At 47.8% G+C, this 12,075-nt stretch overlaps 1 protein-coding gene across 10 annotated transcripts in view; it reads right to left on the bottom strand.

The window, feature by feature from the left end:
• Nucleotides 1–12,075, bottom strand: part of LOC106587766 (C-myc promoter-binding protein) — a 265,908-nt gene that overhangs the window by 99,544 nt on the left and 154,289 nt on the right. For all 10 annotated transcript variants that reach the window (XM_045709140.1, XM_045709144.1, XM_045709141.1 and 7 more), the window contains exons 11-12: nucleotides 7,120–7,220; nucleotides 5,468–5,683 (exon numbers count right to left, since the gene is read on the bottom strand). In XM_045709140.1, the coding sequence (XP_045565096.1) occupies nucleotides 5,468–5,683; nucleotides 7,120–7,220 (317 nt within the window). The remainder of the gene's footprint in view (nucleotides 1–5,467; nucleotides 5,684–7,119; nucleotides 7,221–12,075) is intronic.

The raw sequence follows: 12,075 nt of genomic DNA, 5'->3' as shown, positions 1-12,075 counted from the left end.
GCACTGTCCAATTTACAGTAGCTATTACAGTGAAATAATACCATGCTATTGTTTGAGGAGAGTGCATAGTTATGAACTTGAAAATGTATCAATAAACCATTTAGACACATTTGGACAGACTTGACACAATATTTTGAACAGAAATCGAATGGTTCATTGGATCCGTCTAAATCTTTGCACACACACTGCTGCCATCTAGTGGCCACAATCTAAATTGTGCCTAAACTGGAATAATACATTGTGGCCTTTCTCTTGCGTTTCAAAGATGATGATCTTTTACCAGATCTAATGTGTTATATTCTCCTACATTAATTTCACATTTCCACAAACTTCTAAGTGTTTCCTTTCAAATTGTATCAAGAATATACATATCCTTGCTTCAGGCAGTTAGATTTGGGTATGTCATTTCTGACATACCCATTTCCTTAAGAGGTACCAGGTAAGTCTTTATTTAACCAGGTAAGTCTTTATTTAACCAGGTGAGTCTTTATTTAACTAGGTAAGTCTTTATTTAACCAGGTGAGTCTTTATTTAACCAGGTGAGTCTTTAATTAACCAGGTAAGACTTTATTTAACCAGGTAAGTCTTTATTTAACCAGGTAAGTCTTTGAGAACACATTCTCTTTTACAATAATGATGGATGTACCTTAGCTAGGCACAGTCGTGCAGGTAAGATAACACATGACCAATCTAAGGTGCAAAACAGGGAAGTGACTTCCTTAAGTGTTAAACCCAGCTGGGCTGACTAGCAGCTGACCTGACTAACAGCTGACCTGACTAACAGCTGACCTGACTAACAACTGACTAACAACTGAACTGACTAACAGCTGACCTGACTAACAACTGACCTGACTAACAGCTGACCTGACTAACAGCTGACCTGACAAACAACTGACCTGACTAACAGCTGGCCTGACTAACAGCTAACCTGACTAACAGCTAACCTGACTAACAACTGACCTGACTAACAGCTGACCTGACAAACAACTGACCTGACTAACAGCTGACCTGACTAACAGCTGACCTGACTAACAGCTAACCTGACTAACAGCTGACCTGACTAACAGCTGACCTGACTAACAGCTGGCCTGACTGACAGCTGACCTGACTAACAGCTGACCTGACTAACAGCTAACCTGACTAACAGCTAACCTGACTAACAGCTGACCTGACTAACAGCTGACCTGACTAACAGCTGATCTGACTAACAATTGACCTGACTAACAGCTAACCTGACTGACAGCTAACATGACTAACAGCTGGCCTGACTAACAGCTAACCTGACTGACAGCTGGCCTGACTGACAGCTGGCCTGACTGACAGCTGGCCTGACTAACAGCTGGCCTGACTAACAGCTGACCTGACTAACAGCTGACCTGACTAACAGCTGACCTGACTAGCAGCTGATTTGACAGCTGATCTGACTAACAGCTGACCTGACTAACAGCTAACCTGACTGACAGCTGATTTGACAGCTAACCTGACTAACAGCTGACCTGACTGACAGCTGACCTGACTAACAGCTGATTTGACAGCTGACCTGACTAACAGCTAACCTGACTAACAGCTGGCCTGACTAACAGCTAACCTGACTGACAGCTGACCTGACTGACAGCTGGCCTGACTGACAGCTGGCCTGACTGACAGCTGGCCTGACTAACAGCTGGCCTGACTAACAGCTGACCTGACTAACAGCTGACCTGACTAACAGCTGACCTGACTAGCAGCTGATTTGACAGCTGATCTGACTAACAGCTGACCTGACTAACAGCTAACCTGACTGACAGCTGATTTGACAGCTAACCTGACTAACAGCTGACCTGACTGACAGCTGACCTGACTAACAGCTGATTTGACAGCTGACCTGACTAACAGCTAACCTGACTAACAGCTGGCCTGACTAACAGCTAACCTGACTGACAGCTGACCTGACTAACAGCTGGCCTGACTAACAGCTAACCTGACTGACAGCTGGCCTGACTAACAGCTGGCCTGACTAACAGCTGACCTGACTAACAGCTGACCTGACTAGCAGCTGACCTGACTAACAGCTGACCTGACTAACAGCTGACCTGATTAGCAGCTGACCTGACTAACAGCTGATCTGACAGCTGACCTGACTAACAGCTGACCTGACAAACAACTGACCTGACTAACAACTGACCTGACTAACAGCTGGCCTGACTAACAGCTAACCTGACTAACAACTGACCTGACTAACAGCTGACCTGACAAACAACTGACCTGACTAACAACTGACCTGACTAACAGCTGACCTGACTAACAGCTGGCCTGACTAACAGCTAACCTGACTAACAGCTGACCTGACTAACAGCTGACCTGACTAACAGCTGACCTGACTAACAGCTGGCCTGACTGACAGCTGACCTGACTAACAGCTGACCTGACTAACAGCTAACCTGACTAACAGCTAACCTGACTAACAGCTGACCTGACTAACAGCTGACCTGACTAACAGCTGATCTGACTAACAATTGATCTGACTAACAGCTAACCTGACTAACAGCTGACCTGACTAACAGCTGACCTGACTAACAGCTGAGATGACTAACTATTGATCTGACTATCAGCTAACCTGACTAACAGCTGACCTGACTAACAACTGACCTGACTAACAACTGACCTGACTAACAGCTGACCTGACTAACAACTGACCTGACTAACAGCTGACCTGACTAACAGCTGGCCTGACTAACAGCTAACCTGACTAACAGCTGACCTGACTAACAGCTGACCTGACTAACAGCTGACCTGACTAACAGCTGGCCTGACTGACAGCTGACCTGACTAACAGCTGACCTGACTAACAGCTAACCTGACTAACAGCTAACCTGACTAACAGCTGACCTGACTAACAGCTGACCTGACTAACAGCTGATCTGACTAACAATTGATCTGACTAACAGCTAACCTGACTAACAGCTGACCTGACTAACAGCTGACCTGACTAACAGCTGAGATGACTAACTATTGATCTGACTATCAGCTAACCTGACTAACAGCTGACCTGACTAACAGCTAACCTGACTAACAGCTGACCTGACTAACAGCTGACCTGACGAACAGCTAACCTGACTAACAGCTAACCTGACTAACAGCTGACCTGACTAACAGCTGACCTGACTAACAGCTGGCCTGACTAACAGCTGACCTGACTAACAGCTGACCTGACTAACAGCTGACCTGACTAACAGCTAACCTGACTGACAGCTGATTTGACAGCTAACCTGACTAACAGCTGACCTGACTGACAGCTGACCTGACTAACAGCTGATTTGACAGCTGACCTGACTAACAGCTAACCTGACTAACAGCTGGCCTGACTAACAGCTAACCTGACTGACAGCTGACCTGACTAACAGCTGGCCTGACTAACAGCTAACCTGACTGACAGCTGGCCTGACTAACAGCTGGCCTGACTAACAGCTAACCTGACTAACAGCTGACCTGACTAACAGCTGACCTGACTAGCAGCTGACCTGACTAACAGCTGACCTGACTAACAGCTGACCTGATTAGCAGCTGACCTGACTAACAGCTGATCTGACAGCTGACCTGACTAACAGCTGACCTGACTAACAGCTGACCTGACAGGTGACCTGTGGGACAGACAGGGCCAGGGGGAGTGAGGAGGATGGTTGGTCATTGGCTCACACTGCAGTCATGGAGGCCAAGCTTTGTGTTGTTGTGTGTCCCTACAGTAATACTAATGGACAGCTGATAGATTCTCTATGGATACAGATACACCCACACTTGGCCAAAGGAACACGTTGAGAAAGCACATTCTCCCATTACCCAAACTTGTGTGTGTGTCTTTCAGCTCTAGTCATTACATAACAACACTGCAGAGGTCTCTCTAAACTCCTCGTCCCTATTTGTCTGGATCACATTCCTCATATCCAACATGTCCTTGGCTACAGCTAGCATGGCTAGCATCAACTAGAGAATGCTCATGTCCTTGGCTACAGCTAGCATGGCTAGCATCCACTAGAGAATGCTCATGTCCTTGGCTATGGGCCCTGGTCAAAAGTAATGCACTAAATAGGGGATAGAGTGCCATTTGGGATGAAGCCCTTGGCTACGGCTAGCCAGAGCAGTCTTTAACGATAAAGGACCGTCTGACGAGTTACCCAATGGAGACAGTGCAGATTGGATGAGATCCCCATCCCAGTCCAGACTCAACTCTATCGGGTGTGGTATTAGCCAGCTTCAACTGGCCCCAGTCCAGACTCAACTCTATCAGGTGTGGTATTAGCCAGCTTCAACTGGCCCCAGTCCAGACTCAACTCTATCGGGTGTGGTATTAGCCAGCTTCAACTGGCCCCAGTCCAGCCTCAACTCTATCGGGTGTGGTATTAGCCAGCTTCAACTGGCCCCAGTCCACTCAACTCTATCAGGTGTGGTATTAGCCAGCTTCAACTGGCCCCAGTCCAGACTCAACTCTATCAGGTGTGGTATTAGCCAGCTTCAACTGGCCCCAGTCCACTCAACTCTATCAGGTGTGGTATTAGCCAGCTTCAACTGGCCCCAGTCCAGTCAACTCTATCAGGTGTGGTATTAGCCAGCTTCAACTGGCCCCAGTCCACTCAACTCTATCAGGTGTGGTATTAGCCAGCTTCAACTGGCCCCAGTCCAGATTCAACTCTATCAGGTGTGGTATTAGCCAGCTTCAACTGGCCCCAGTCCAGACTCAACTCTATCAGGTGTGGTATTAGCCAGCTTCAACTGGCCCCAGTCCAGACTCAACTCTATCAGGTGTGGTATTAGCCAGCTTCAACTGGCCCCAGTCCAGACTCAACTCTATCAGGTGTGGTATTAGCCAGCTTCAACTGGCCCCAGTCCAGCCTCAACTCTATCGGGTGTGGTATTAGCCAGCTTCAACTGGCCCCAGTCCAGTCAACTCTATCAGGTGTGGTATTAGCCAGCTTCAACTGGCCCCAGTCCAGATTCAACTCTATCAGGTGTGGTATTAGCCAGCTTCAACTGGCCCCAGTCCAGTCAACTCTATCAGGTGTGGTATTAGCCAGCTTCAACTGGCCCCAGTCCACTCAACTCTATCAGGTGTGGTATTAGCCAGCTTCAACTGGCCCCAGTCCAGCCTCTGGAGCAGAGAACAGCTGCAGCTAGCTAGAGCTCCAGACCTGCACATGCACACACACACACACACACACACACACACACACACACACACACACACACACACACACACACACACACACACACACACACACACACAGAGAGAGACACACACACACACACACAGACTCTCTCTCACACACACACACACACACACACACACACACACACACACACACACACACACACACACACACACACACACACACACACCGACAGTTAGAGACTGACACACAGACTCACACAGAGACTCACACATACAGAGACTCACACAAACACACACACACACACACACCAAGCCGGTACTAACCTTGCAGGTCAAAGAGAGAGGAGGCGTCAGTAGTCTTCTCAGACGGGGCCTGGGTGATGGGTCTCAGGAATGAGCGGTAGCCTTTCAAGATGGCCGCCATGAACCTGAGGAAGGCTTCCTGTATCTCCATCTCCAGGCTGTGGAGGCTCTTCCCACAGGCCAGCTCCGTACAATCACTCATACTCAGCTCCAATAGGCCATCAGGACGCTGCTGACCTAGAGGGAACCAATAGAAAAGAGGGATGTTGGTTCTGCTGACCTGGGGGGAACCAATAGAAAAGAGGGTTGTTGGTTCTGCTGATCTGCGGGGAACCAATAGAAAAGAGGGTTGTTGGTTCTGCTGATCTGGGGGGAACCAATGGAAAATATGTTTTTTGTTTACATATCTTATAGGGTTTGTCCCAAATGGCACCATATTCCTTAATGTAGTGCACTATATAGGGAACAGGGAGCCATGTGGGATGCATCTCTCATGTAGTTCCAGAGATACATAGAGGAAAACACTCCTAGAAGATACACAGAGTGGACAAAACATTATGAACACATGCTCCTTCCATGACATAGACTGACCAGGTGAAAGCTATGATCCCTTACTGATGTACCTTGGTAAATCCACTTCAATCAGTGTAGATGAAGGGGAGAAGACCGGTTAAAGAAGGATTTTTAAGCAATATAATATTAGGAAGGTGTTCTTAATATTTTGTGCTATGTTTAACTACCTGTCACAGTTGAAGACAGTTTAAAACACAACTTAAAACAAGTAAGACTGTCTGTATGAAAGTTGAGTTGATGACGTGGGGTTTGGGTTCTGTCTGGTTGTTGTTGAACTAGATGAAGTGTAAATAACACAGAGTTAAATCTCTATTGAAGTTAGTTTTCCTCTAAGAAACAAGTCCCTAAAGATAAGGCTCAGCTTGTCACTCTGCCAAGCTGTATCGATGTTCAATATTCCCAGCCTAAACACTAATGCAGTGGCAGGACAGATTTTCAGCCTCACTGAGTCTCAGAATGTAACATTATTAGATTTGTATTTGATTTCTCAATAAGCAGGCAGCAGGTTTATTGACTGGGTTATAAATAACACAACTGAACTAATGGAGACAAATAGAACAGGTAGGGAGAGAGAGAGAGAGGGGGGAGAGAGAGGGGGGAGAGAGAGATGCAGCGAGAGAGAGAGATGCAGAGACGAGAGAGAGAGAGAGAGAGAGAGAGAGAGAGAGAGAGATGAATAACTGGTGGTTTTGTTACAGAGGAAGAGGAGAGAAGAAGAAGAATGACCTACCGTCTGTTTGATTTCCTACCCAGTAGACACTGGAGAATGGATTGTAAGCTGCATGTAAAGTACTCCTACACTACCGCTACAGTGGCTCATCATATTCAGAAGAGAAGAACACCTGAGAGTCAAACACATCAGCTTGAAAGAGTCTTTCAAAGTTGACCTTGAAAAGGAGTTTTATGAAAAAGTGTTCTTGATCTAGCTTGGATGCCAGATCTTTTTTTGTTGCCAACTCCTTTGTCTTAGTTATATTAAAGGAGCAAACTAAGGCAGAACCAGAGTCACATCTGGCAACTCAGGCTACACTTGACCCAGTTTATTCATTGTGAAATCTTTAGTCCTCCATCCATACAGTACAGTATGGTCCTCTACTCACCGTCCACCAGTTGCTGGTAGAGATTGTTCAGCACATTCATCAGGTTTTTACAGGCTTTCTTTGGCAGGATCTTCCAGGTCAGGGCTCTCTTATCTTCGTTGCTGGAAGGAGAAACACACGGTCAGCTCTCCTCGGCCAAAACTAACACTGGCGGTGGATAGGGGCTGGACACCACCCCGAGACTGCTGCCTCTAAGACTGGTCCAAATATCTGACTGATCTTAGAGACACAGAACCACAGAAACAGATTCAACTTTGATCCATACGGAAAATGGATGCATACATGACTGTAAATAGCTTTGGATAAAAGCGTCTGATAAATGGAATATATTATACTATTATTATTACACCTACAGTGGCCAAACACGACACATTACAGTCTCATTTTCTTCACCATCGATTAAAGGCCATCAATGTAAACCACTTCCACAGCCCACCTTGAGGAATATACTGTCTCAACTGGACTACAGCCCACCTTAAGGAATATACTGTCTCAACTGGACTACAGCCCACCTTGAGGAATATACTGTCTCAACTGGACTACAGCCCACCTTGAGGAATATAATGTCTCAACTGGACTACAGCCCACCTTGAGGAATATAATGTCTCAACTGGACTACAGCCCACCTTGAGGAATATGTCTCAACTGGACTACAGCCCACCTTGAGGAATATAATGTCTCAACTGGACTACAGCCCACCTTGAGGAATATACTGTCTCAACTGGGTTACAGCCCACCTTGAGGAATATACTGTCTCAACTGGACTACAGCCCACCTTGAGGAATATACTGTCTCAACTGGACTACAGCCCACCTTGAGGAATATAATGTCTCAACTGGACTACAGCCCACCTTGAGGAATATGTCTCAACTGGACTACAGCCCACCTTGAGGAATATGTCTCAACTGGACTACAGCCCACCTTGAGGAATATACTGTCTCAACTGGGTTACAGCCCACCTTGAGGAATATATTGTCTCAACTGGGTTACAGCCCACCTTGAGGAATATGTCTCAACTGAGAAGTCATTTGTTTATAAAAAGTGAAAAAAGAAAAGGTTGACATGTTTGTTGCTGGAGGACCTTCACTATGGTTGACCCTGTACTGTTCTCAGCCCGTTAGCTAAGTGGATGGAGGACCTTCACTATGGTTGACCCTGTACTGTTCTCAGCCCGTTAGCTAAGTGGATGGAGGACCTTCACTATGGTTGACCCTGTACTGTTCTCAGCCCGTTAGCTAAGTGGATGGAGGACCTTCACTATGGTTGACCCTGTACTGTTCTCAGCCCGTTAGCTAAGTGGATGGAGGACCTTCACTATGGTTGACCCTGTACTGTTCTCAGCCCGTTAGCTAAGTGGATGGAGGACCTTCACTATGGTTGACCGTGTACTGTTCTCAGCCCGTTAGCTAAGTGGATGGAGGACCTTCACTATGGTTGACCCTGTACTGTTCTCAGCCCGTTAGCTAAGTGGATGGAGGACCTTCACTATGGTTGACCCTGTACTGTTCTCAGCCCGTTAGCTAAGTGGATGGAGGACCTTCACTATGGTTGACCCTGTACTGTTCTCAGCCCGTTAGCTAAGTGGATGGAGGACCTTCACTATGGTTGACCCTGTACTGTTCTCAGCCCGTTAGCTAAGTGGATGGAGGACCTTCACTATGGTTGACCCTGTACTGTTCTCAGCCCGTTAGCTAAGTGGATGGAGGACCTTCACTATGGTTGACCCTGTACTGTTCTCAGCCCGTTAGCTAAGTGGATGGAGGACTTTCACTATGGTTGACCCTGTACTGTTCTCAGCCCGTTAGCTAAGTGGATGGAGGACCTTCACTATGGTTGACCCTGTACTGTTCTCAGCCCGTTAGCTAAGTGGATGGAGGACCTTCACTATGGTTGACCCTGTACTGTTCTCAGCCCGTTAGCTAAGTGGATGGAGGACCTTCACTATGGTTGACCCTGTACTGTTCTCAGCCCGTTAGCTAAGTGGATGGAGGACCTTCACTATGGTTGACCGTGTACTGTTCTCAGCCCGTTAGCTAAGTGGATGGAGGACATTCACTATGGTTGACCCTGTACTGTTCTCAGCCCGTTAGCTAAGTGGATGGAGGACATTCACTATGGTTGACCCTGTACTGTTCTCAGCCCGTTAGCTAAGTGGATGGAGGACCTTCACTATGGTTGACCCTGTACTGTTCTCAGCCCGTTAGCTAAGTGGATGGAGGACCTTCACTATGGTTGACCCTGTACTGTTCTCAGCCCGTTAGCTAAGTGGATGGAGGACCTTCACTATGGTTGACCCTGTACTGTTCTCAGCCCGTTAGCTAAGTGGATGGAGGACCTTCACTATGGTTGACCCTGTACTGTTCTCAGCCCGTTAGCTAAGTGGATGGAGGACCTTCACTATGGTTGACCCTGTACTGTTCTCAGCCCGTTAGCTAAGTGGATGGAGGACCTTCACTATGGTTGACCCTGTACTGTTCTCAGCCCGTTAGCTAAGTGGATGGAGGACCTTCACTATGGTTGACCCTGTACTGTTCTCAGCCCGTTAGCTAAGTGGATGGAGGACCTTCACTATGGTTGACCCTGTACTGTTCTCAGCCCGTTAGCTAAGTGGATGGAGGACCTTCACTATGGTTGACCTTGTACTGTTCTCAGCCCGTTAGCTAAGTGGATGGAGGACCTTCACTATGGTTGACCCTGTACTGTTCTCAGCCCGTTAGCTAAGTGGATGGAGGACCTTCACTATGGTTGACCCTGTACTGTTCTCAGCCCGTTAGCTAAGTGGATGGAGGACCTTCACTATGGTTGACCCTGTACTGTTCTCAGCCCGTTAGCTAAGTGGATGGAGGACCTTCACTATGGTTGACCCTGTACTGTTCTCAGCCCGTTAGCTAAGTGGATGGAGGACCTTCACTATGGTTGACCTTGTACTGTTCTCAGCCCGTTAGCTAAGTGGATGGAGGACCTTCACTATGGTTGACCCTGTACTGTTCTCAGCCCGTTAGCTAAGTGGATGGAGGACCTTCACTATGGTTGACCTTGTACTGTTCTCAGCCCGTTAGCTAAGTGGATGGAGGACCTTCACTATGGTTGACCCTGTACTGTTCTCAGCCCGTTAGCTAAGTGGATGGAGGACCTTCACTATGGTTGACCCTGTACTGTTCTCAGCCCGTTAGCTAAGTGGATGGAGGACCTTCACTATGGTTGACCTTGTACTGTTCTCAGCCCGTTAGCTAAGTGGATGGAGGCCCTTCACTATGGTTGACCCTGTACTGTTCTCAGCCCGTTAGCTAAGTGGATGGAGGACCTTCACTATGGTTGACCTTGTACTGTTCTCAGCCCGTTAGCTAAGTGGATGGAGGACCTTCACTATGGTTGACCCTGTACTGTTCTCAGCCCGTTAGCTAAGTGGATGGAGGACCTTCACTATGGTTGACCCTGTACTGTTCTCAGCCCGTTAGCTAAGTGGATGGAGGACCTTCACTATGGTTGACCCTGTACTGTTCTCAGCCCGTTAGCTAAGTGGATGGAGGACCTTCACTATGGTTGACCCTGTACTGTTCTCAGCCCGTTAGCTAAGTGGATGGAGGACCTTCACTATGGTTGACCTTGTACTGTTCTCAGCCCGTTAGCTAAGTGGATGGAGGACCTTCACTATGGTTGACCTTGTACTGTTCTCAGCCCGTTAGCTAAGTGGATGGAGGACCTTCACTATGGTTGACCTTGTACTGTTCTCAGCCCGTTAGCTAAGTGGATGGAGGACCTTCACTATGGTTGACCTTGTACAGTTCTCAGCCCGTTAGCTAAGTGGATGGAGGACCTTCACTATGGTTGACCCTGTACTGTTCTCAGCCCGTTAGCTAAGTGGATGGAGGACCTTCACTATGGTTGACCCTGTACTGTTCTCAGCCCGTTAGCTAAGTGGATGGAGGACCTTCACTATGGTTGACCTTGTACTGTTCTCAGCCCGTTAGCTAAGTGGATGGAGGACCTTCACTATGGTTGACCTTGTACTGTTCTCAGCCCGTTAGCTAAGTGGATGGAGGACCTTCACTATGGTTGACCGTGTACTGTTCTCAGCCCGTTAGCTAAGTGGATGGAGGACCTTCACTATGGTTGACCCTGTACTGTTCTCAGCCCGTTAGCTAAGTGGATGGAGGACATTCACTATGGTTGACCCTGTACTGTTCTCAGCCCGTTAGCTAAGTGGATGGAGGACCTTCACTATGGTTGACCCTGTACTGTTCTCAGCCCGTTAGCTAAGTGGATGGAGGACCTTCACTATGGTTGACCCTGTACTGTTCTCAGCCCGTTAGCTAAGTGGATGGAGGACCTTCACTATGGTTGACCCTGTACTGTTCTCAGCCCGTTAGCTAAGTGGATGGAGGACCTTCACTATGGTTGACCCTGTACTGTTCTCAGCCCGTTAGCTAAGTGGATGGAGGACCTTCACTATGGTTGACCCTGTACTGTTCTCAGCCCGTTAGCTAAGTGGATGGAGGACCTTCACTATGGTTGACCCTGTACTGTTCTCAGCCCGTTAGCTAAATGGATGGAGGACCTTCACTATGGTTGACCCTGTACTGTTCTCAGCCCGTTAGCTAAGTGGATGGAGGACCTTCACTATGGTTGACCCTGTACTGTTCTCAGCCCGTTAGCTAAGTGGATGGAGGACCTTCACTATGGTTGACCTTGTACTGTTCTCAGCCCGTTAGCTAAGTGGATGGAGGACCTTCACTATGGTTGACCCTGTACTGTTCTCAGCCCGTTAGCTAAGTGGATGGAGGACCTTCACTATGGTTGACCCTGTACTGTTCTCAGCCCGTTAGCTAAGTGGATGGAGGACCTTCACTATGGTTGACCCTGTACTGTTCTCAGCCCGTTAGCTAAGTGGATGGAGGACCTTCACTATGGTTGACCCTGTACTGTTCTCAGCCCGTTAGCTAAGTGGATGGAGGA

Source organism: Salmo salar, chromosome ssa26, assembly GCF_905237065.1.
Source record: "Salmo salar chromosome ssa26, Ssal_v3.1, whole genome shotgun sequence".
Taxonomy (NCBI): domain Eukaryota; kingdom Metazoa; phylum Chordata; class Actinopteri; order Salmoniformes; family Salmonidae; genus Salmo; species Salmo salar.
This window is presented reverse-complemented; position numbering and strand designations above follow the sequence as displayed.